We start from the raw sequence: 26,268 nt of genomic DNA, 5'->3' as shown, positions 1-26,268 counted from the left end.
TTCAGTACTTGGAGTACTGCCCAGTTATAACACAAAAATGGGATTGATTGTTTAGAACACAGTGATCGATTGAACATTAATGTAGGCAGCAACAGGACAAGGAGAAAGAAATGTATTTAGAAAGATTTGTCATAGTCTGCCATCTTTGATCTTGACTTTTTTACTTAGCATCTGCTCCCTAGCTCTACTCAGAAAAATATCTTTGGCCTGGTTATTTTTAATGTTTATATAAAATGTTTTTCATTCTGCCCTGTCTATGCACCCTCTGCCTGCAGTCATTTTCGTCCTTTTTCCCCTCGCTTTTTTATTTAGAATCATCGTTTAATATATTTATCATGTCCAACACGGCAAATGACCGAACAGTTAAAAGCAGAGACGTAAGTGCGTGTTGTCCACATATTCAGTAGGTCACCTCGGCATCCTGTAGTGCTTCTCTAATCTGAAAAACTCTGGGACAAAGCACCAGTCAGATTAAGTAAATAATCTGGTGAGTAAGGACAGCAAATTGTTAGAAAAAGCTTTTGGGTGAAAGGGCCTCTAAAAAGAGGCTGTCGTATCCATGGAAACCAGACATTTATTCATGAACACTGTGCCAATGTCTCTTTCACTTTGTCTACCTATTCTGTCCTGTTTCCATTTGCATACATGCAGGACCGTTTTCACACATGCTTTCCCCAGAGAAGTAAAACTTGGAAAAAGCAACTGTGCATTATTCCCTCCACATGCACGCTGCTAATCTGCCTTGCCACGGCTGTCTCGTTGGCTGCTACAGTAGCTGATATCATAGCTGATACTGTTTTGGTTATTATTGTTATCTTGATGTTTCATGTGCTATCAACTCTGACATTTATATTTGGTAAATGCACGGAGGCGTATGCGCGCATGCCTGTCAGCTCCAGCTTTTTGAGCTGGTTGGACAAAGGTGGGGGAGGGTGCGCAGGCTCGCAGCAGTGACGAAGCAAAAACGTGTCGGGCACAGGACAAGCTGTGCTCCATCTTTGGGAGCTGTTTAGAAGTGAGAGCATCTCTGTTTTCCTTTAATCTTCTGTAAGCTGATTGTCTGCTTGTGGAAACAAAAATCACAATATGGACAAAATAAAATCCCTCCAAAAAAGTGTCCAAATGTAATGACATTTTTTAAAGCTAGGTCTTTAAGCATCATCTTTGTGCAAAGAATATATGAAGCTGAAATGTGCATATATCCATGTTTCATGTAGTTCAATGAGTCTGTTCCTGTGGTATTTTTTTTTAAAAAATCTATTGCTGTTAATATAAGCTAATAGCAGTAGCTCATCGGGTAGTGTCTTGTGCATCTAGGGCAACACATACACAACTTTTAGTTAGCTCTTCTTGTCTTTAAAGTACATCGTGTACTTGTGGGAATCAGAGAAATGCTGTGTCAGAGCTCTGCAAGAGAAAAGTATAAATGTGGCCAAGAGTCTACCAGGTAATGCTGCCTGGGGTATTTGGAAACCAAACCAGATTAGATGGATTGTTGATGGGAGATGAAAGTGTGTGGCTGTGGTCCAAGTGTGTTTGCTTTTTTTTTTTTCCTGTAAGATATTATGATGTAAATTGACACATTTTTACAGGAAAAACAGATTTGGAGGTTGGTTTTGGTTAACTTTAGAGTAATTGATTGTAATTGAATTTCTCACAGGGACTTCTATAATACTAGTGGCTGAAGTAATGTGATGTGGTGGTCGATCGGTGTGTGATGACCTCATAGGACCCCTCCAGAACGTGTTTCTTCTTAGAGAGGCACCACAAGTTGGTGTTTTTAAACTGAGGATTTTAACATTTGATTTGGTGGAAAACGCCATTCGTGTGATACTATATAATCTTAATTACAAGCAGTCAACTGGAGTGAAAACATTTATGCTAACTCTCCAAAAAGTTGATTCTGTTCATCTGGACGTAGCGTTTTGTGGGAGAAACGTTTCGTCACTCATCCAAGCGACTTCTTCAGTCTCAGCTGACTGCAGGTTTCCCCAATCTTATAAACAGTACATTTGCATAATGACTGAAACCGGCCCACTGAAGGAACAATGGGCTGGGAGGTCAGTTCCTTAATCTGCACCTTAAACCTACACATACGGATCAGTATTTAAGGTTTGACTCTCATCATCCACTGGAGCACAAACTGGGAGTCATTAGGAATGCATCAAGACATTCATGCTAACATTCAAGTTGTGATACCGATTCAGAGCTACTGAGAACAACAAATGAGTGTCATCATGGTGGCTTTGCTAGAATTTACATGAAAACTAAAAGGAGTTTCAACCCATTTTCTATCAGATTTCTGTTTGTTACCAAACAACAACGCACTCATTAAAGCATATTTATCTGTTCTAAATATAGATGATAATCACTGAACAGGAGTTTTTTCCTCTTCCTCACACACAGCACACTTTACTTGATCGTTGCATTACAAAACCACCACTCTCCCCTCATTTTGAGTGTGCATTTATATGAAGATGGAAACACAGCATTACCGTGAACGTAAAGGCAACATTTGGAGGAAACGGAGCCTGCAGTAATGCTAGATAGCACTTACCACTGGAGCAACTCATTAGGGGGTTTAAATGCCTCACATGGACACATTCACCATGACACCCACCTCTGTGCCAATCATCACCACCACTGTTTATTGCAAATTATACTATAATAAAGTAACAGATGACTTTCAGTTGGGATTTATCACTTTTCTCTCCCATTGTCAGGCTTCTACCCCCGTGCCTACCTCAAAAGACACTTTTTGAGAGAGGGAACGCCCTGGTAGCTGGATATTCTCCCTTCCAAGGGTTGCCAAGAATTTGACACCTGTGCTGTTTTGTCCATGCAATACCTAAATCTAGAGCTGCATCCAGCCATCCTCTCCGGCACTGCTTAGCTACCTTGGGGTGCCAACTGTTTTCATCATCCATGACAGCACCTGTGCTATCACAGATGTATGTTTTTAGCTCACTGTAATTATTACCTACTGATGGAGCTATGTCACATAAGCTGAAAAATACTGCCTTGGCATTGTCATTATTACTTGTGATGTGATGCTTTTAGGAAAATGTTGGTGATTGGTGGTGACTTGTAGGTGAGGGGTTGTCACTGTAGGGACACTATGTCCATCTGTTACCAGCCCAATGGGTGGTATGCTTATCGTGTGGTTTAATTACCAGTTTGAGCCTCCGGATTACAGATGTAACCACTGTAAACACAGCAGGAGTTCTCTGTGGTCAGACATCAGTTGGTTTCTGATATAATTCCTGAAATTTCAGCATGTCCTCCTCTTGGGATGCAGTGTTAAAGGTTTTTCATTTTCAGGTTTATTTCACTTTGTTCTTACTGTCTTGTATTCGAATCCGTATTTTAAAATTAAACAACATTTTCAAACGCAATACTGTAATTGATCTCGACACCTCCTCATGCCATTTTTTTTTTGGGGGGGGGGGGGTTAATATGCATGGGATCTTTTTTCATTTTGCTTTTTAAAATTGAATAATTTCACCTAACTGATACTTTGCTGTTGTGTGGTTTATTTGTTTTTTTTTTTTTTTTAAATATACTATAGCTATCTTGGTGGGATGCTAGAAGATTCAGTGGATATGATTCACAGAAATAAACCACCCAGTTAGGCCTCTATTTCTGATTTTATTATAAAACCAAAATGACACAGGGTCGTACTCAAATGGAAAAGTGAAAATCCAGCAGAGCAGTAAAGTGGCAGAAATGACACAGCACCTGAACGAGAAGGATTGGAACTTATTCGTGTTATAGCACAAAGCTAGAAAATTGTTGGACATGTACCGCACTAATGTACCATACTATATACACTATAGAGTATAGAATGGTATATTGGGGAAGATGTTAATTTGCTTAATGTGCTTACTTTTGAATTATGAAGTTTAAAAAAAAAGATTATAATAAATTATTTGCAAAACATTGGTGTTTTTAGAATAGGGATTAAAGAGAATAAAAGCCAAGGGCATGTCCTTCAGTTTCATCATGTGATTGCTTTTCACCCCTTTAAGTCCAGTGATTGAAGTATGACCTGATGAACATATTTGCTCAGCCCGAGTTGGACACAGGGCCCTAAGCTTCAAGGACAGACTCGACTGCCATCATTGTTCCTCTCGTTCTCATCTCCGCCACTCCTTAAAGTGTTGCAGTCTAATTTTAGCCGACCATCTATTAGAAGAGAAGTGAACTTGAAAAGACTGCAGCTGTTTTTTGTTTTTTGTTTGTTTGTAATTTCTAAGAAACTGAGAAATATTTGCTATCATATTTGCAATCAAAATACTTACATTTATTATCTGTATGTATTTTTTTATGCCCCAAGGAACTTTTTTAACTATAGTGAAGCATGACTCATGAAAAACCTTTTTTTTTAAAAAAGGTAAAATCCTCAAGTTAATCACAGTATCTTTGTTTGCACTACACCCAGTCACATAGTGCACTGGTTTGTGATAGAGTGCACTGGTTTGTGATAGACAGCACTGGGTATCTTTTACACTTGCAGTAACCACCTGCACTGCAGTGCCAAAGCAAACACACTGCAAACATCAAAAGTTGCATTTCTTTTTCAGCATTAGTATTCATCAGGCATGAAAACTGTCAGTCATAAGCAAGTAATAAACATTTTAAATTGACCTAACACAAGCTTGTGTACTACTTCTTTTTCTTCTTCAAATGTACAATTTTAGGGCCCTCGTAGTAAATTTTTAATCTCCTATGTGATGTCTGACCTGGCTGCAGGAGATTGCAAAACTACCTGGCACGTATGAACCAATGAACTACCAGAGCCAAAGGACCTGATAAAAGCAGTGAGAATATTAACTCTGGGTTTGGTTGTATTGATTGTTTCATGTCTCTTCACATGCTTCAGTATTGCTATCAACAAACTATATGGACTTTGTGTGTTGCTTCAGTTTCTCATATGCAGTCTCACATGAATCACGACGGAAGTATTTATCTTTCTATCGCTGGATTGTGTTTGTGTCTGACAGGGTGAAGAGGGGCCTCCCAGTCTGGAGTACATCAAGGCCAAGGATTTGTTCCCCCAGAAGGAGCTGGTGAAGGAGGATGAAAGCCTTCAGGTGAGGTGACAACCACTTCTACAGCACAGTCCCATCTGCTCTCACGCCCAGCAACATGACTTAATATTAGAAAACCAGAACAAGTGTGGCACTTCTAGGTTGTGATGTTAAATCTTGGTGGCTAATAAAATCCATGTTCCTCTGAAACACCCTCACCTTGACGCCTGGTCATCTCATGATTTCCGAGATATTACTGCACAAGTCTCAACTCGAAAGGCTTGAGGTCAAACATGGAAGAAGTGATGGTGATGGGGACCCAGAAGAATGCTTTTGTTTTTTTCACTGTCATGTAGCTCAACTTTTTCCTGTGCTAAACACTGACAAAATTAATTAGCTATTAGAATAACAAGTATTTCCATTTGAATGCAGCAATTGCCCACACTTTCTACAGATAAAGCATCATAGAGTTCTAATAAGAAAACAAATTCTCTTCAGTAAACTTTTTTTTTTAAAACTGGTTCTGAATTAAGCCAGCATGTAAAGAAAAGGGATATTTTTATGCAAAGCTTTAATAAGGAGAGCAGGAAGTTGTTTTGCACGTACATATGAAAGGACTGAATTGTGGCTCAGGCCTTTCTTTAAGTGCATTGGTTGTAAAGGAGCACTTGTGCTTGACCTACTTTAAAGCATTTATTTTATGAATATAAATGTAAATGTTCATATTATTAACATAAAAAGGCTAAATACATATATGTAGTTGGCCTGTTGAAGATCAACTTCTAAATACAGTAGAAATTTTACTTGAGAGGTTTGTATATGTGAGCCATACTGCAGAATAAACTACCCCAAGCTGTTCCAAAAATGTTTTACATAAATAAATTAGAAGCCACTGCAGAGGATAAAGGTTCAGAAACATTTAGGTCAGTTAAGTGAGAAGGATTTCAAAGTCTGTTCCATGTGAGGATACAAGTAGCAGAACTGTGATGGCTAACTTGCGCTTGACCCTCTGGTGTTAAGCTGGCGCTCTGTGGCTGTCTGCTGGTTAATGGAGCTTAGCATCATGTGTCTGGAGCACTGGACAAAGGAAAAGTGGAGGGAGGAGGGGCCTGGGGTCACTATCTGTTGTTTCTTTTTTGTGGCTTTCAATTGAAGCCACTTGAACTGCAGGGAGTATCAACCTGTTCAAATGTTTTATTATTAAAGTGCTATGCTTTAAAGGGCTCTGTGTCAAAGGTATTTTGTATATTTTTCCCAACTGAGCAGTGTGCAAAGGAAGCATGGCTGTATCATAGTCTGCTAGCAAAGTTTATGAGAGCGTCTTTTAATCTGCTGAATTCTTATGGCAGAATCTTTCTGTTTCTGCACTCTTACGCTTGCTTCCCTTCCCCTTGCATTCACACATGGAGTCACACATTGTATCTGTGCTTTTGTGTGACTTTTTGTGCATGTGTAGGCTCTCCCATGATGGTTTCACTGACAGCTGATGTCTCTTACTGCAAACAAATTGCAGGCATTTCCCCACCCCACTGTATTTATTACCCTACTGCCTTCCCTCCTGCGTGCGTGCAAGTCATGGAGCATGCTTTCAGTTGCGCGTACATTTGCTCACGTGCATGTCCTAACAGGCAGGCTGCTTAAACCGGAAGTCACGACTCACAAGTCAGTGTTTTCTTTTTTTTCCTCTTTAAATGGGGCTTTCGACTCACCCTCCCTCCCCCTCTTTCTCGTCATATTTCTGCTGCTGAAGGCTTCATAGAGGAAACGTGACACAGTATCTTATGCTGCACTTGCTGGCTGCCAGTGACTCATGCACCTACTTTTGGAGCACAGCTTGTTTAATGCAGCTTGCAGTCTGTACAGCATGTTAACTATGGCACTTCTAGCAACACACTTCAAGTCTTTTCCACAGCAGATAAATGTGTACACTCTCTACCTGAATATCTTTATTTCTACTGCCACTGAGCCAGTATTTAATGAAATCGTATACCTTTCCTTTGCTTTTGTGGCGTTTTCCTTTTATATATTGTAAAACGGTATCCTCAGTCCTTTTCCTCAGTCAGTAGCTACATGGTTTTTAAGCTCAACCTAGGTGTCAGCACCGTTTGTCCTCCTGTCACTTTCAAGGACAGGAGGACAGTTGAAAAACTGGAATATTTTAATCCCAAAAATATTTCAAAGTCCCGCGCTATTGTGCCGAGAAGGAGGGGGCTGCTGCTGCCTATATTTGGCTCTGCTGATGTCTGAGCGCAGAGTACTATGTGCTCCATTTCCCAGTTTAAGCTACACTTTTTTTCCCCTCGTCATGCTTCCTGTCTCGATTCATGTGGAAGTTTTCAGTTATTGATGAGCAGCAGGTGCAGTGATAAATATCAGGGCTTTTTTTAAAAAAAAAACAAACAAACAAAACAAAACATTTTTATGGATCAGCCATCATCAACATCTTTTGACCTCTTACCACTCGATGGGATTTCTACATAATAGTCCTGCTTTATTTTAGAGTTTTATGCAATTTGGCATGAGAGTAAATAGTCTGTTGGACTAGATGGAGTGATGGGAATATCGGTCACATTTAGCTTTTTGTGCTGTGGAGCTCTTCTTTCAGCAGTGTTAGCTGTTTCAAGTGGGCCTGCTATAGCCTTGCATTTGCTCTGCTGCATGTTGTCTTTTTTTAACATGCACTAGTGGGTCCTCTTCAGCATGACTCAGCAGTGCATGCTAATACAGAATGAGGTAATGTTGTCTCTAAGCAACACTTTCCTCACTACTTAGCAACTCAACAACAAGACCAGTGTCGCACTTTTCATTAGTTTGAAGCAGCCATAGCACAATAACTGTGCTCGTGCCAATCGCATCCAAGTGACAACTAAGGAAAAAAAGTGTGTTTTAGTCAAGACGGAATGGGCCTAACAAAGTCCCCCAGTTCATCACCAAGCCGAGAGTGTTTCACAAAGTTCTTTTATAATCTGACACTTGTGCTCCTGGTCAACACCATTTATTCAAGATCTTTTGTTTCAGTGCATCTTTTTTTAATTATATCGAAAAAGCAATAAAGTAAACAGAATAACAACAAGAGCAGCTGGTCTGAAACTGATTAAAAGCTTCCGGTTTTAGATAAATGAAAAGATGTTTTAGGAGTTGGCACGTGCAACCATGTGTCTCTTCCACTCTGTCGACTTTTAAGATAATACCCTGCCTCAGAATGAAATGAAAAATGTTCTGTTAACCTCTGTTGGGAAGCAATTACCTTAATGTAGGGGTCTCGTTGCGGCTGAAGCCAGGGCTTGGCTGCGACTAATCAAATGGCCATGGAATGTTAATGGACAGTTTGGGATCCCTCTCCCTCTACACCGGAGCAGACAGTCTCCCTCCTACCAACAAGCCCCTCTGTGCTAACAAAGGCTCTTCTGTAAAACTCATATGCCCTAATTGGACAGCTACACATGCACGCTTTTTCTCATGTCCTTCTTTTTCTTTTATCTTCAATATTACTCTGACAGGATGATCACAAGCTGTCAGCTATGCTGGGTATTGCTTATAAAAATGAAATGCCGTGCCAATATGATATTTGAGTTTAAGTACCTCTAAAAGTATGACAAGGAGCTTAACAGATCATGTCACATATCTTGCTGTTTTGCTCTGAGATTACTTTTTTTCTTTTTTTTGACCAAGTTAAATTTAATTTGTCATTGTCCAAAAATGACATTCCCACAATCAATATTTAGAATGAGTTGCACCAAAACTGAGGACGCAGCATTAACATAATATGTTCTGTCAGGATTAGACTTCCAGTAGATTTAATAAAGCTGTTAAATGCGTGCTGGTGTAATGTTTCATGCACATGAGACTTAAACAGTTCCATTGTTTTTGGGTCTTTGCAGGTGCCGTTCCCAGTTCTTCAGGGGGAAGGTGTGGAATATCTTGGCCGTGCTGATGAAGCCATCATTGCCATTTCTAACTACAGACTTCACATCAAGTTCAAGGACTCAGTCATCAATGTGAGTGCATGTCTCTGACAACAAACCTAACAAAGAATCACAGAACTGTCACTTCTGCCAGAGCCCTATGCCACCAGCAGAGGAGAGGGAAGGATGTTTGGTTTGGATGCAATTAGACTTTTTCCCTTCCCCCATATAAGTTTTCATTAAGAAATAACTGTGGCAACAAGGCAAATAAACTTTCAATGGGGTACCCATTGAGCACTTTTAGCTTACTTGGCATGTAGTTGTTTGTACCAAGGTGAAATCACAGGAGCACTAGACCCTCTAATCCTGAAACCACAAAGGTTTAATGTGACATCCAGGCTGGCAGTGCTCTCCACCAGCTCGCTCCTGCTGACGTCAGGCCTTGCTCAAATACAAACAGGCTGGTTGTTTGCATTCACTGGCAATGAAAATCCTTCTTCCCAAATCCATGTCATCTTTTCCAGAAGGATTCAGCTTCTGGAAAAGATGACAGTTTTAAAAACGAAGGAGGTGGCGAGGGCCAATCACCGAGGCACGTCCTCACCTTAACTTTAAGCAGAGGAGAGTGAGATTACCACACAAAGTTCAAATGTCACAGACTAACAGTCCTTATCAAACTGATTTCCTACTTAGACAGACTCCTGCCTTGACCCCAGAAGCACACATGAACTGTATGAATGCCAGCAAACAACCTTTCACCCACACCTCCCCTTCACAACTTTTTACAGCCTCTTACTTTTAAGCTGTTTTCTTGCCCTTTACTCCCGCCTGTGTTTGTCTTTCTCGTCATGATTTCCATTTGACTTGGCCATGTGCTACAAATAGTGCACAGCGTGATGCGCTCGGCTGTCTTTTCATCTCGCAGCCTCTTTGGTGTTTACTTTCCTTTTAACTCTTCATTTCCCAATGCCTCCTTTTTGGGTTTAATAGTTTGTTGTTTTGTTTTTTTCCATTTCCTCCTGTCTTATTTCTTCCCTCCCTCCTTCTCTCCTTGTCTGTGCTCCATGGTGTCACTGTGTTTTAGACCTACCCAGGTGTGGACATTGACATATCTGTGAGTACCATATGATAAAACATCACCCTCTGCCATAGTCTAGACAGCTGTCATTAAGCTCCTCTTCACTTTACATGATTGGGATGCACTGAGGCCAAACTGTAATTTACATTCAGCAGAGTGGTAGATGGATTAATCATTTTGTGAAATGACTGTGTCGCCAGCACTCTTTCTCTTGAATTAAACTGGCCATTATTTGTAAAAAAGTGCGCATACATAGTCCTTATGCTCAAAGGTTTGTCCATAAGGGATTTTTTAAACCTCGTCGGGGGTTCATTAACATCGTACTCTAAAGTACCACTTACCTGCTTGAAAAGCATAAGAGACGGCAGGTTTGTAGCTGTCACATGGTATCATAACAGTTCTAGAGGCAAAGTTGGAACACCAGTGTGGCCTTTTGTTCCTCTGCAGTCAGGTTAAAGGTTTACTTAGTGTGTCTAACCTGGATACAGTCTGTACTAGACCAGAGGGTGGTAATTTCTCTGCCAGTGTGCTGTCTGCTCACACAGTGGGCCATCAGGCTAAATGCACGTGCTCTCTGTCTCCCTCTGCAGGTGCCTCTCAGGCTGATAGAAAGTGTAGAGAGCAGAGATATGTTCCAGTTGCACATCATTTGCAAAGACTCTAAAGTTGTCAGGTAAGAAGAGCCCCTCACTCTTACACTCTCTTACAGCACAGTACTCTGATACACATTTGAATGAGTAATACTATGGGTTCATTTAGGAAACTGTACACATTACCAATTGTAAATTGTACACATAACAACAGACTGACCGAATTTGGAGTTCAGTTTGACTTACTTGAGATCAAATTAAGCAATAATGTAAAAGGAGTTGACATGGAGGAAAAGTCAAATTATGTGTTTTTGCAGAACTGTACTTGTGACTGAAATCATCAATGACTACAACTTGTGACGCACTGTCACACCTTAGATAGGAAATGTAAAATAATATGTAGGTAATACTTTTTTGAAACTAAGGTTTCAAAGGTAATAAAGGGTGTTGGTAAATTCTCATCTTTGTGTTCATGAACAGTTTAAAACCAGTGGAACTGTCGCATACTCGGTAGCAGATGTGCCCAGCAGCATTTTGGTTCCACATTATTAAGCAACCACATTACTACTCTGGTTTAAAGGCTGGAAAATCACAGAACAGCTGATTTGTCTTGTTTTGTTTTTCTCCTAGTCCCCAGTGCATGAAGGGTTTGTTGGATCTCACTAATCTTTCTAATCTCCACAGATGCCACTTTGCAACGTTCAAGCAGTGCCAGGAGTGGGTCAAACGTCTGAACCGGGCCATAGCACACCCATCACGGCTGGAGGACCTGTTCGCCCTGGCCTATCACGCGTGGTGTCTAGGAGGCAGCGCTGACGATGAAGATCAGCACCTTCATCTTTGTCGCCCAGGTTCACACACATTCGTTCACAGTTTTAGAACAAGTAAATGTTTGAGAGGACATTTTTCATTTATACCCTCGCACCATGTTCTATGTGTGTGTTTGTAGGTGATCATGTACGTCAGAGAATGGAAATGGAGGTCAAGAGGATGGGCTTCGATACTCAAAACATCTGGAGAGTGTCTGATATCAACTGCAACTACAAGTATGTCACTGATGCTTAACCATGAAAAGCACAGCAGGTATATCCTGATGACTGCATCTAGTTTTAGTAGTATAGAATGGTGTCATGATAAAGAGTAATGATTGGATAGTTGACGGTGAATGGCAGTGTTTCTGTGAGATTTCTAAGAGCTCTGCCAGAGTGGGAACTCTGGTTGGTAATATAAGTGTCAGAATTTTAGAGTTAGTTACTTTTTGATGAGATCCAAGGTTTTTCAGAATGAGAGTGTCACCAGGGATGGGAGGGAAGAAAAGGGTACCTCAAAGTGAAAGGCAACACCTAGAAGCAAATTCCACATCTTTTAGATATATGACTTTGATGTTTTCATCATCGTCCACTGTGACTAGAAGTCTTAATTGATTAATGGATGTCCAATAGGTACACTTTAAACAAGACAAGCTAATGGCTAATCTAGGATGTCTTTAAAGCTGCAATTTCCCCTGTCATTGAAACAAACAGCGCGCTGAGGCTACCAGGTTGGGTAGTTCAGCCTAAGATAAACTGTATTAAGGCAGTCACCCTAGTAGAAACAATAGACTGAATGGGTGTATGAGTGTGTGCACCTGCACATCGGGGTCTCCTTTGCAGTCTGGGTAAATAAATGCTACAAAAAAAAAAGGTCAGTCTGTATGGAGGGCCCAGGAGAACACACCCCACTGAGACAGACACACACACACACATAGGACAACTGGCTAATTAAACAAGTCACAGCCTGCTGAGGCCCATGACTCAGCACTGTATTTTATACACACACACACACACACACACACACACACACACACACACACACACACACACACACACACAGTCTCTCTCTCTCGTACACACACACAGAGCAAGTGAATAGAATTTGAAGAAAGTATCCTGGGAGAGAAAGAGGAGAAAGCAGAGACAGATGGACGTTTCTGATTTGTTTTCTGGTCTAGCTGAGATATTGATGCTGCAGTGACCCTGAAAACCAGAACATTTTAGGGAATGTGCTTTTGCAGCCAGTTTCATCTTGGTTTTCCTCATCAAAAGATAATGCAGCATTATAAACTGTTTTAAAACTTCCTTTACAGGGGTGTCAAACTCAAATACACAGTGGGCCAAAATTCAAAACTGGAACAAAGTCGCGGGCTAACATTAATATTTATTGAAATATATTTATTCCTCCAGATATAAGAATGAATCTTTTCTTATGGACTCAAACACGTTTTGCTGAAAAACTGAATATGGAACAAGCAAAGCTTAATACTAAACAATATATATATATTAGCTGTATAATACCAGTAGGCCAGCTCTAATAGTAATTTGGTATGGCTTCGTGGGCCAAATGTAATTTGGCTGCGGGCCAAATGTGGCCCGCGGGCCAGAGTTTGACACCTATGCTTTAGAACCTCTAACTACCTGTTCATCCTGTAGGCTGTGCTCCAGCTACCCACAGAAGCTTCTGATTCCAATCTGGATCACTGACAAGGAGCTGGAGAGTGTGGCTTCTTTTAGATCCTGGAAGAGGATCCCAGTGGTGGTCTACAGGTAACTTTGTGTGCATGTTTTCTCCAGCTTATATGGGTGCAAGCTGAAGAAAATCCATCATTTTAGGTTAATTAACTCTGTAACCTTCGTTTCCAGGCACCAGAAGAACGGGGCAGTGATCGCCCGCTGTAGCCAGCCTGAGATTAGCTGGTGGGGCTGGAGGAACACAGATGATGAGTATCTAGTTACGTCCATCGCTAAGGCCTGTCAGATGGACAGCGGAACCAAGGGTGCACAAACAAATCGACAACGCGGGGAAGCTACTGACTCTTCCGATGGTGATTTTGGTAATCTTGCTGTTTGATTTTCTTTGCACGTCCATACTTGCACTCCTCATCCATTTGCACATCTCTGCATTACACGATGACCCTGTTTGTCAAATTAAACCATCCAGGGTCTAAATTCACTCGTTTTCTTAAAGTCACAGCTAGTGATCGCATCATATTGCAGTCTACTCAGGCAGCCCACACACCTATACCAAACAGAGTGCTTCCAGTAGTGAGTGTCTGAAACAGACTCTCTCTCTCTGCAGTCATCCAGACACATAACAGCAGATCACGCTGTGCAAACCTGGCCAAACACTCTCTAACTCTAGACTTCTTTCACAAACTTTGACCAGAGAGAAAGAGATGCATTTATCTGTTGTTTAATTATCAACTTTTACTTCCAAGAGAACCAACACATAATAAATTGTAATGTAACTGCATTTTCAATAATACCTGCAAATACATAAATACATCATCACCAATTTAAAGTATAAAGGTAGCTGATTAACATGAATCGCTTTTATTGTGCACACCATAAATTTAATTAGCTGCTTTTTAATCAGCACTTTGAACTTTGAGAGGAGATCACTAAATTTCCAGGTTGTAAACAGCCGCTAATAGCTAGGACTCTGGTGTTTTCAGAGCTTTGCAAGCATTCACAGGGCTGGGAATGTGTTTTGTTTTTGTTTTTTTCCATTGCTGATGTTCTCCTTTTTAACAGAAAGTACATGCATCAGTGTTGCTGCATTGTAGTTATTGTGAGTTACAGAAAGTAGTTGTCAGCACAGCTTTCACAGTTCAGAAAACCAACTCTGTATCTTTTTCAGTGGTTTTGCTTTCCTTTTTTCCCCTCCATATTAACTTATAAGGAACACACAGATATGTCAAATTACAGAAAGTGATAAAAGAGCTTTTAACACAATTAGAGAAGGGTGCAGAGAGAAGTATTTCAGTTCCAGTCGTCTTTCTCTGCAGAAGCTGTGGGAAGGAGGCTTCTTGACTTACCAGGTAACACAGTGGTGTTCATCATGAGGAGATATTGATTTTCAGTAGGTTACAAATAGAGTCAGTTTCTCTTAATCATGTTCCCTTCCCTTCTTGACACCGTCCTCCTCCTTTCACACTTTCTCTTTCTTCCTTTCCCTGGCAGGTCGATTCGCATTACACTGTCTGCTCATAATGATCAGAATCTTCTCTTTCCCCAGACTCATCTCTGACGGGCGGCTCCAGCTGCAATGACAACACTGTGACACAGAAGCTGCTGATTCTGGATGCTCGCTCATACACTGCTGCAGTGGCTAACCGAGCTAAGGGCGGAGGCTGCGAATGTGAAGGTTGGCATAATCCCAAAACATTTTGCACCATCTTCAAAAAGTCAAATTAAACTAGAAACATTGTCATCTGTGAACCTTATCTGGAGTGTGTGTGTATCATTTGGCGTCTGATTCTACTGAGTCAAGCAGACAGGAAACTCGGTGAGAAGTAAAACAGTGTTTTTACTCAGTACTCTAAAATTGCCTGCTTGTGGTGACTTAACATAATTTTAATATCCAACTTTATAATTCCTCTCAGCTCTATGGAGCTTAATTATTTTTTAATTACTTATGTAACAAGCAGAAACAATTTGAATAATACTAAAGCCAGCTGGACAAGTATATGGGTAATTATATCATAATTCAACTTTTTCTTGATCAGCTTGAATATTTAAAACTAATGGCTTTCAGATAGGCTCTGCTATGATGGCAGTTTAGAGGATATTGGTTGTGATTTGTAGCTTTTGCACACACTTTAATTCTTGTCAGTGCTCATGTTGTTAGACCTGTCTTATAGAAATCATCCTTTACAGAGCAAGTTTAAAATGTTCTTCGTGTAGCTTTTGATCACACATCTGTTTAACAAAGTGCTGCTTTTCCATTCTGGAAACAATCCCCTCTCTCTACAGTGACTTGCTAACACATTTAGTGCAGTCCAGTTTGACTAAATGGACAATGTTATTGCTACCAGTGACTACACACAGTCACTGTTAGATGACTATGAGTGTTGCACTGAAAGCAAATTGTTGTTTGTTTGTATTCAGAGTACTACCCCAGCTGTGAGGTCATGTTCATGGGAATGGCCAACATCCATGCTATCCGGAACAGTTTCCAGGCTCTCAGGGCTGTCTGCAGTCAGATCCCCGATCCAGGAAAGTAAGTCGATCTATGTGACCTTTCTCTCTGAGCGGCTCTGGCCTCATTTGCACCTCCCTCCACCTTCTCTGTTTTAGTGGGTTCACCACACAGTAAGGCAACACCGCACAGGAACACAGTCCTGTTCCTGCTGGGCTTGCCAGCTGTCTGTCTGTACACGTCAACCAACAGCACATGTGTGTTATGGCTGTCCGTTTGTTCCCATGTTTACATGCATTTTCAATACGTCAGCTGTGTGTATTTTACATCGAATGTGTGAAGTGAAGCAGAAAGGCCTCCAGAGAGGTGCCTCCCTGCTCTGTCATAGCTAACCCAAATAACCCAATCTATGCTGTATCCAGTCTTCAGATTACCTCAGTTATGACATATTCCATATAGGTTAGTTGTTGCCTAATCAACCCCCTCTCGTGTTTCCAGCTGGCTTTCAGCACTGGAGAGCACCCGTTGGCTGCAGCACCTGTCGGTCATGCTGAAGGCTGCCACTCTGGTATGTTCAGCAGTCGAGCGGGACGGTCGTCCTGTCCTGGTACACTGCTCAGACGGGTGGGACCGCACGCCTCAGATTGTAGCCCTCGCCAAGGTCCTGCTGGACCCCTACTACAGGACATTAGAGGTGAGCATCTGCACAGTTCAGTATTAATCTAATGTATTTGATTTTTAGATGACATGCAGGCATATTCTCATAGATATGGTAAGCACTTATTTTGCTGGATTCTCTTGTTGCTTTTGGTACTGACTTCTGTGCTATCCACAGGGTTTCCAGGTGCTCGTAGAGACGGAATGGCTGGACTTTGGTCATAAGTTTGGGGACCGCTGTGGCCACCAGGAGAACTCAGACGATGTGAGCGAGCAGTGTCCCGTCTTCCTGCAGTGGCTGGATTGTGTTCACCAGCTGCTCAAACAGTTCCCCTGCCTGTTTGAGTTCAACGAGGCCTTCCTGGTGGGTGGTTGGACAGCACTCTATACTAGTCTGTCTTACGCATTAATCTCTACATGTTCTTTAAACTTCAAAAAGTGGCCAGGATTACATGAAACCACACATTTGGCCTAATGAATAAAGTCTTGGGTCACATGGTCATGTTTCACATCAGTCAGCTGTCTCACACACACCGACAATGAGAGTTAAAGTTAATCAGTGCTGTAATTAAAGGCCTGACTTGATGCATCTTCTTCACATGTCCAGGTCAAGTTGGTGCAGCACACATACTCGTGTCTTTACGGCACGTTTCTGTGCAACAACGCTCGTGAAAGGGAGGCAAAGAATATCTACAAACGCACCTGCTCTGTGTGGTCTCTGCTTCGCACAGCAAACAAGAACTTCCAGAACTTCCTCTACATCCCTTCTCATGACATGGTACCTGCCGGTTTTCACAGCTTTTGTACAGGGTGGGCCATTTATATGGATACACCGTAATAAAATGGGAATGGTTGGTGATATTAAAGTCCTGTTTGTGGCACATTAGTATATGTGAGGGGGCAAACTCCTCAAGATGGGTGGTGACCATGGTGGCCATTTAGATGAACAGTTTCCTGGAAAGTGGATTGGTCGTCGTGGGCCAGTTGAATGGCCCCCAAGGTCTCCCGATCTGACCCCCTTAGACTTTTATCTTTGGGGTCATCTGAAGGCAATTGTCTATGGTGTGAAGATATGAGATGTGCAGCACCTGAAACTACGGATACTGGATGCCTGTGCTGGCATTTCTCCTGCAGTGTTGCTATCAGTGTGTGAAGAGTGGGAGAAGAGGGTTGCATTGACAATCCAACACAATGGGCAGCACATTGAACACATTTTATAAGTGGTCAGAAACTTGTAAATAACTAATGAAAGAATAAAGTTACGTTGACACCAAGCACACCATTGTTTTTCTTGTGACATTACCAATAAGTTTGATGTGTCACATGGCCCTCTTCCTATTGGAAAAACAAAAGTTGCATCCAAGATGGCCGACTTCTAAATGGCCACCATGGTCACCACCCATCTTGAGGAGTTTGCCCCCTCACATATACTAATGTGCCACAAACAGGACTTTAATATCACCAACCATTCCCATGTTATTACAGTGTATCCATATAAATGGCCCACCCTGTAGTTTAGTATAGTTGCAGCTGGAAGTTGCTTCCTGAGTGTTTCCTTTTAAAGCCACTGTGCTTTTCAGTTAGTGTTCAGTGAGGTGACTTGCTGAAGGAAACAGTTGATCATAGTAATGATCATAATCTTCAGTCACGATCTCAGTGAGCACAATAAGTGTTTTGATTAATGGATAATGTGACTCCAATTTTGAACTTCAGTATGATTAAAGATTAAATCTATCCTACTTTCCCTGCCATCCTTTCTGATGCACCTTCAAAGAGTTTGGATCTTAGATGCCATTACTATGTACTTATCCTCCCGGTGCATTTGTCTGCCAGGTGCTGCAGCCAGTCTGCCATACTCGGGCACTACAGTTGTGGACAGCTGTCTACCTGCCCACCTCCTCCCCCTGCACTGCTGTGGATGATTCTGTGGATCTCTACCTCCCGCCCTCCATCACAGGAGATGAGCTTACCTCCCGTTCCCTGGACAGGTCTGTTTGTCTGAACAATACTATTGCCGCAGTCTGACTAGTAATGTTATGGCAAACAGTCAGACTGCCCTCTAGAGTTCAAAATGGAGAACTGTATTACTGCATTTTATACACATTAAAAAATAAGATCTGTATGTACTGGTGATTTACAGACTTCCTAAGACCCGCTCCATGGATGACCTTCTGTCAGCTTTTGAGAATGGGATGCCCCTGACACGAACGTCGAGCGACCCCAATCTCAACAAGCACTGCCAGGAGGGTCGCTCTGCACTGGAGCCCTCACCTGCTGTGGAAGAACCCGCTGTAGAAGGCTCCAACGAGCTCATACCTGACACTGCGGTGGACAGTGGAGAGGGACAATCTGTGCATCCGACTCCAGAAGCTGTCCCAGGTGTAGTGGGTGCTGAAGAGGCTGTGGATGGACCCTGTTTCACTACGCAGCCCCTGCCTTCCCTGCCCCTCTCACCTGTCCCCCTCAGTGAGGATGTCACACTTGCTCACACTGCCTTTTCCACTCCTGCCCTCATGCAAGCTTTGCATCAGATCACAGATACTCCACTCCAACAAGCTCCAATGGAGGCTGAGAGCCCTTGTAGGACTGCTGAGAGTATACCATCACCCACTCATAAATCAGAGCCCTGCTTACCTCTGCCCTGCAAAAGCACTCAACCTGCAGCCAACACACCAACCTCGGTATTTCAAGGACAAATTGATAGTCAGTCAAAGAGCCTGCTGGCTGTAAAGCAGCTAACACCACTCCTTCCCATGGGGGACTCCACTGAGACTCTTACAGGTGAGAATGATCATCCCCCCAACTCGCCCTCCGCAGTGACCCAGGAATTTACGCAGAATACTTTGAATGATGAGGAGCAGCCTGAGTTTCAGCCACAAGCTCAACCCCAGAAGGAGGAGGAGGACACGAGGACAAATGGGGCGAGTGGAAGAGAGCGCGTGTTAGCGGCAGCTCCTATAGACTGCATCCAGGTCACTGCTCGCCCTCTGATCTCCCAGAGCCAGCTCTCGGACCTGTGCTTGCTCAGCTCCCACTGGGAGAGTGTCCAGGGTCTGGTCCAGTCTGCCTCTGGTGCCAGCCGGGGCCAGCACCCCAACATCCACCAGAGCCGCCGGCTTGCCAGTAAACTCCTCCGCGCCCAGGGCTTTGCCATTGCCAATGGCTCGCAGTGCTGCCGCAGGGAGGCTCTCTGTTGTCCGAGCAGTGCGCTGCAGACTGGATGGCCTACCAGGAGTGCAGGCTACACTGGACTGTGTGGGCCTGCTGCCCTCACCAGCTACTCACTGGCAGCCCATCAGCTCCTGCCAGCCTCTTATTCCTCACCCTCAGCTTCCAGCTCGCCACCACCTCCCCAGGCCCTGGCTTACCTGGATGACGATGGGCTGCCTGTGCCGATGGATGCCGTGCAGCAGAGATTGCGTCAGATCGAGGCGGGTTACAAGCAGGAGGTTGAGGTGCTGCGACAGCAGGTGCGACAGCTGCAGATGAGGCTTGAGAGTCAACAGTATGGCACCCCTCCCTCAGAGCCATACGTCGAGTACGAGGATGACATTGTGAGTGACTTTTTAAGCACAGACTTTACTGAAAGAGCTAAAAGCATTTCTCCTTGTCTTCAGAGTATTTACTCTCAATTATTTTCAGAAGAGTTCTTATTTGTATCCATCCTCTGATCTCATTCTGTTCTCTCCTTAGACATGTCTGCGTGAGTCAGACAACAGCAATGAGGAAGATTCTCTGTCTACCCACAGCGAGGACCGTCTGTCCGAGGGCAGCTGGGATCGAGTGGAGCCCAGGGACACTGAGGTGAGTGTCCTACAGAGCTTCTGTCTTCACGCTTCCTTTCTTGTTCCCACTCACTTCTCACTTGCATGTCCAGGAGCAGAGCTATGTCTCACACTTTTCTGATACCTATCTCTGTGTGTAGGTTACGAGGTGGGTGCCCGACCACATGGCCTCCCATTGTTTCAACTGTGACTGTGAGTTCTGGATAGCCAAGAGACGTCACCACTGCAGGTAGAGACTTCATTGTGTTTCTTTTTTGTTGTTAATTTTTCCAACAAGTGCTCAAACTTGGAGGAAAAAATAGATAAATGCCAAGATTAGACTAGATTAATATTAGTGTGGAAATATTTGTGTTTACGTATTTGCTCAGATTAAGAAAGTAGATGTGAAGCTTCAGCCATAAGCCTGTTAGCTCAGGTTAACTAATGCTAGCTGTCAGCAGTGTGAAAGCATCTTGTTGCTGTGTTACTGGGCAATTATGTGCTCAGCTATTCCTTTTATTCTGGCGCAGTTTTGAAGGCAAATTTGGTTGCTGTTTGAATAAAACCAGACAAACTGTTCAGCCGGTTTTCAGTCTTTGTGCTAAGCTAATCTGAGCAGCTGCTGGTTAACATCAAGTACAAGATTAGTCTCATCGTCTCACTCTGAACAAGAAAGAATAAGTACATTTTCCAAATGCTGTGCAAATTCTTTTTAACATTTAAGCCTTAATATTTTTTCGCATTTGAAGTGAAGCTGCTTCACGATTAGCACTTGCCTAAGAGATCTGAGTGTTTCCTTTTAAAAGCTGGCTGTGTTTGTATATTTTGTATGCCTGTTTCTCTCTGCACTCTTTAGTTGCACAGTGACTCTGCCAAAGCAGCAGCATGCCTTTAAAAGACAATTTGCTGTGCATTTTCCAAGCTTTGGTTTCAGCATCAAAGGCTCTTGACTCACTGGGGAATTAATTATATGCTCCACTGAGACATTTTAGGCAGGGGGGAAAATTCATATTCACAGGCAGAGCAGCACTCTGAGCAGGGCATGTGTTCAACTGTTAGATCCATTTTTTATGTAACTTAAACACAGCAAGTTTTCCAACATGTAATAAATAGAATCAGCTGATTTATAATGTATGTAAACAATGACTTGTGTTTCTGTTCCCAAATGCAATAGAGACGGATGGAATGCAGTAAAGTTGCCATGTGTGAAAAGACCTTTAAATGTGCTTCAGGAAGAAGCGGAAAGCTGTTTGTGCTGCTCATCAATCCATAATCTGCATTTAGCCTTTTCATTTTTGCCCTCTCTGGGTCCTGAGGATCTTTTATTTTGAAATCTTATACGTTTGGTATCTAAAATGTCTTAGAAACCTTCACATCAAATATTATTTGTCCTATTAATAACGTTACATGTGTTCTCCATTTTCAGGAACTGTGGTAATGTGTTCTGTAAAGACTGTTGTCACCTGAAGCTTCCCATCCCAGACCAGCAGCTTTACGACCCCGTGTTGGTGTGCAACACCTGCCACGACCTGCTCCTCGAGTCCCGCACCCGCGAGATCCGTAGCCAGCAGCTTAAGAAGGCCATCGCTACAGCCTCCAGCTGAGAGAAACCTCTGAAGCATTGTCGCCTCGGCTTTGTCCTGCTCGTATGGGACTGATGAGCTGTGCGCTGTTTTTACCGCCAATCAGCTGTAGTTTGGCTGCAGGGGCGGGAATGAGGAGCAGTTGTTACTCTTTGGGACGCTGGGCTTTAAAAACGGAGATGTACGTATAGACTGTAATAGGAGGGATTGCTAAGGCATGCTAGCAGGTGGAGGAGGGGGTTGGTCAAAGACATTTTTAGGCCTAAGCGCCGCAGCGTCCTGCTGCCTCCACACGGCTCAGTCCTCTAGTGGTGCCCCCGCCTGAGACACATCTCCAACCTGTCCACACACCTTTTAGTACCAAACACCTGCACCCTCCTGACGGACACCGTCTCGCAGTTCAGAGGACAATCGCTCACCCTTCCACGTGTCGGGGGACTCCAAAGCCTGTACCTGTACTACTGGAGGCTTTCAACTTTAAAAGAAAAGAAATGCTGCTACAGTATTTAAAAGTCTAATTTTGTATTCTTATTTTGTGCACTACTAGCTGTCATGTAATGGAGGGCACTTGTGACCAAACTTGAGCAAAAGGGAGAAATCTGCTGTTTACTTTGCCATTGCATCTTTTTTGCTGTTGTTGTTTTTTTTTGTCCTCTCGGAGCCTGAATGTAACATGTGATGGATAACTGGACTGGGTTTATGTTAACGTGCATTTGGTAGGTCGTGTACATGTTCATTGCTGCAGTGTGTTCTGTATGTGCACAGTCGATGTGGTTGTGTGTTTTATCTATGCTTTTCTCTGGTATAGTCGCGGTGCAACGCTCTGAGGGATGTGTGGCACACACTGATGTGGTTTTGCGGGGACAGAATGAGGGTGGGAGGCAGCAGGTTTCTGTGAAGTCTTCTTCAGATGAGTCATTTGAAGGTGCTTGGAAGATGTGACTGAAGGGTTGTGCTGATGTTCCTCTAGTCGAATGGCTTGGTGTCCACATAAAGCTCTATGTCCATCTGACTGACTCCTCCACATGCTGAGGACTGAACAGAGCTCTTAGGTTTTTGTTTTTAAGGGTAGTTTGGCAACAGTCCCCTTAAAAATGTTTGTCTACTGGTTGTTGAGACAATGGTGCCATATTTTGTTTTGTCTCTCTCTCTCTTTTTCTTTTCTTTTCAAAGGATATTTCTTTGTTATGGATGGCAGCAGGTTTCTAATCGGCCACCTCTCTGTATGTTTAATGGTACAGATAGCTAGCTGCTTAATAACACTGAAACGACTAAAGATTAACTGAGAGTTTGATAACAAGAGGCTAACAATGTCAGTGGATAATCAGATATCACTGGATTCGTTACCTTTGTAGTTATCATCGTCTAATATTTGGAATCTTTTGCACGGTGTTTATGAAGCTGAAATCTTTGAGGAGCTCAGAAATGTAACATACATAGTTATCTGATCCGTAGTGGTGGCTAAAACCTGTCACTTAATGATTTATTGTTGTAAAGAAATGCACTGTAAAAATGAAATCCCATGGGTTAAAATAAAGGATTATATCATGGATCTGGTTTCCTGTATTTTGTTTTTTCTTTTACAGTATGCATCTCATTTTCTTTTGTCTATAAGTATTTAAATCACCTCCATAGTGTTGTGAAAAATTATTTGCCCCCTTCTTGATTTCTTTTCTTTTTTTTCTTTTTTTTGCAATTTTAATATTAAATAAAGATGACCTGAGTAAATACAAAATGCAGTTTGTTTGCTTTTGTTGTTGTTGTTGTTGTTTTAATGGGACCTGTCTGACAAAGTGAAGAGCTCAAAAAGCAGCACATCATGGTATGATCTAAAGACTACTGCCACAGAAACAAAGTCACTGACATCTGTCGCTCTGGAAAGAGTTATAATTTTTAAGCCTTTGAGACTCCAGTGAGCCATTATTCACAAGTGGAGAAAACTTGGAACAGTGGTGAACCTACCAAGGAGTAGGCGGCCTACCAAAATTACTCCAAGAACACATCAACGACTCATCCAGGAGGTCACAAAAGAACCTCTAAACATCTAAAGATACTGCAGGACACTTTCCTCAGTTAAGCTCAGAGGTCATGATTTAACAATAAGGAGGAGGCTGGGAACTCCGTGGCCTGTCTCTGATGTCCTCATTGCACGGAATTTGACCTTGAATTCGAGATGGTAGTAGGGCTAGTAGTTATACTATGGAATGAGTCCTATCAAGATCAGTCAAAAAGGCATGTGCTCCCAGGGGGCCTATCACAGAGTGTCTGTTTTGGTGAGCAGAGTGTACTTTTTTGTGATCTGCTTGGGGAGTGTCACTGGAGTTGGTGACACCAGACTGATCAGGAAGGCTTGCTCTGTGATTGGCTGAAAAATGGACACTTTTGAAGCTGTGGCGAAAAGGTTACCAAACAATGGTTATGTATCACTGATGTATCTCTGCTGCCACAAGGACACCACACAAAGTTTTGATCCACCACTCTTTTCTTTACATTTTGTTTCTTTATATTAGCAGCCAGACTTTTTTATAATGTTTAAACTGCTGTTGTTGAATAGTTCTTCAGTCTTTCTGAAGGTCTTCCAGAGGTTTTCTCTGGACACGGGCTGTTTTGTCACTTATTTTTAGTCCAGTTCTGATCATCGGTACCTGAACATTTCCAGAGAAATGTTTGTTTGTTTAAGCCAATTAGCACTAACCCAGGAATCATTCACACACTAAAAAGGCCTTAAAGGATGAATCAGTCTTCTGTCAACACAAAATACCCAACTTGGCAAAGAACTTATTTCATATAGCACCGTTGAGTGCTTTGATACTGATGGCCTGTTGCAAAAACACATTCCTGTTAGTTCCCATTTCTTTAGCTGAATCTACAGGAAAAAGCCAGTTTCAGGTTGCAATACATTTTTATTTTATTTTTTTATTTGAAAAACTGAATAAGTGAATTAATAAAAGTAGTGGTGGCCTTAAAAAATCTAAAGGAGTATACTACTAATAATGATAACAATAAGAAATATAATGCACACTTTGCAGGGTGTCATTCAGCAAAAGCTTTCGAAGTAAAGGAGATTAATGGATTTGAATGGATCTTCTTTCAGTGCTTTTTTGCATTTGTCCACTAGATGGCGTTTTTTCTCCGCGAAAAACAGAGTTGTGTCTGTTTTCAGCAGCAACTTTGACCGAATTAAGAGAGAGGCTCATTGCACAATTTCACTGTTAAAGATTTACTCACTTTCCCTACTTTCAAGAGTTACTAAAATTCATCTTTATCACATGAAACAGTCATTTCTTTTGTAGAAGCAGGCTTCATTGTTTGCTACTTATTATGTTTTGTGTCTTCACACCACAAAGATGTGTATGAAGCAGGTCCGTCATACACCATAGCAAAGCACTGTTTTCAGATGAGCTGCTGGTGTCAACGTTTCTAAGAAACATCAATTCAGGTTCTTTGACGCTTTTTAGCAGGGACTCTTGGCAATGTCCTTCAGTGTACCTGCTCAGCATGATGAATAATGCAGGCTCAGGTTATTCTAGGGTCCAACTTAGTGAATGTAAATTAAGTTGACAGCTCAATCTATTCTGTGAGAAAGCAGAAAAGAAATTTGGGCTTTTTTCCTCGCAAAACTTTGAACTGACTGTTGTGAACTGCACCAAGAACAAATGTATTGAAGTTTCCACTTTAACATGTTCAAGCTTTTATTCATACCAATAATCACACAGTTTTGAATAATATAGTCAAACATGTCATGCTGAACCTACTTTACAGAGAAAATGTGGTGGTAGAAAGTACAATAGCCTGCTGTAATTGATGGAACCATGAATTCTGCGCTATATCAGAAAATCCTGAAGGAGAATGTCCGGCCATCAGCTCATGCCCTCAAGCTCAAGTGCCTTTAAGTTATCCAGCAAGAAATGAAACACAGCAGCAAGTCCACATCCAAACAAACAAGCAAAAAGTCCAGACTTAACTCAGATTTTGATGCTTTGGCATTCAACAGGCTGTTAGAGAAGAAAGAAAAAGAAATCAAAAAAGGCACATTAAAGGTCTATTTGTCTCAACTAGATCTTCCATAGATTTTGCGGGCGATTCCCTTCTATACATTGTACTTGTTGTGTCATATTTCTCAGTTTCATTACCTTTAGGTGTTATTTGTTATTTGTTATTTGTGTTATTTGCTTTAAAGCTGTTATTCTTAAAATTCTGAATAAATAAATAAATGTCAGTATGTCCCTCCTTTAAATACAGATTTTTAAAACACCTCTTCTGTAAAATTTATGTAGGCACTTTGGTCTGTTTTTCCTATAGTTTCTCAATCATTGAGAATTTAAGCTCTTACCATTATTAGAAATAGTTTTTAGTGTACATTTATTTTCCAAGCAAAATCCCTCCAAAGGAAGAACCTGGCAAGCGTCATGAAATTTCATAGAAAATGCATTTTAAACCCTCATCAGTTATTTTGTTCCCAACTTTTTATCTTTGTTCTGCCTGATGTTGTTTCTTCTTCCCCCTGTAAAAATCCATTCTGCCTTGTTTGTGTTAACAAATTTTAAGAAGATGAATGGTCTCCATACCTCTCTTCTGTTTGCTGTTTAACATTGTTGCAAGTTTTCGTGAAACATTTTTTAATTTCATATGTTTAGAAATACTCTGAGAGGAATCCATTTCAATTTTAGTGACCAGCGCCCATGAATGAAGCACATATTCTTGG

The 26,268-nt window shown here is 42.0% G+C and overlaps 1 protein-coding gene across 4 annotated transcripts in view; it reads left to right on the top strand.

Moving 5' to 3' along the window:
• The window catches only part of mtmr4 (myotubularin related protein 4), a 40,965-nt gene extending 17,845 nt beyond the window's left edge, over nucleotides 1-23,120 (top strand). For 3 of the 4 annotated variants that reach the window (XM_042223606.1, XM_042223607.1, XM_042223605.1), the window contains 18 exons: nucleotides 5,004-5,093; nucleotides 8,912-9,028; nucleotides 10,020-10,049; nucleotides 10,604-10,686; nucleotides 11,288-11,454; nucleotides 11,553-11,649; nucleotides 13,072-13,185; nucleotides 13,282-13,472; nucleotides 14,657-14,785; nucleotides 15,529-15,640; nucleotides 16,058-16,253; nucleotides 16,395-16,580; nucleotides 16,824-16,994; nucleotides 18,050-18,204; nucleotides 18,357-19,770; nucleotides 19,910-20,020; nucleotides 20,142-20,230; nucleotides 21,407-23,120. In XM_042223606.1, coding sequence (XP_042079540.1) covers nucleotides 5,004-5,093; nucleotides 8,912-9,028; nucleotides 10,020-10,049; nucleotides 10,604-10,686; nucleotides 11,288-11,454; nucleotides 11,553-11,649; nucleotides 13,072-13,185; nucleotides 13,282-13,472; nucleotides 14,657-14,785; nucleotides 15,529-15,640; nucleotides 16,058-16,253; nucleotides 16,395-16,580; nucleotides 16,824-16,994; nucleotides 18,050-18,204; nucleotides 18,357-19,770; nucleotides 19,910-20,020; nucleotides 20,142-20,230; nucleotides 21,407-21,584 — 3,630 coding nt within the window. In that variant the 3' untranslated portion in view covers nucleotides 21,585-23,120. The remainder of the gene's footprint in view (nucleotides 1-5,003; nucleotides 5,094-8,911; nucleotides 9,029-10,019; nucleotides 10,050-10,603; nucleotides 10,687-11,287; nucleotides 11,455-11,552; nucleotides 11,650-13,071; nucleotides 13,186-13,281; nucleotides 13,473-14,656; nucleotides 14,786-15,528; nucleotides 15,641-16,057; nucleotides 16,254-16,394; nucleotides 16,581-16,823; nucleotides 16,995-18,049; nucleotides 18,205-18,356; nucleotides 19,771-19,909; nucleotides 20,021-20,141; nucleotides 20,231-21,406) is intronic. The other variant, XM_005928441.3, reaches the window with a different exon arrangement.
• Nucleotides 23,121-26,268: the final 3,148 nt, after the last annotated feature.

The sequence above is a fragment of the Haplochromis burtoni genome, unplaced genomic scaffold, assembly GCF_018398535.1.
Source record: "Haplochromis burtoni strain Fernald_Lab_line unplaced genomic scaffold, NCSU_Asbu1 Contig_115, whole genome shotgun sequence".
NCBI lineage: Eukaryota > Metazoa > Chordata > Actinopteri > Cichliformes > Cichlidae > Haplochromis > Haplochromis burtoni.
This window is presented reverse-complemented; position numbering and strand designations above follow the sequence as displayed.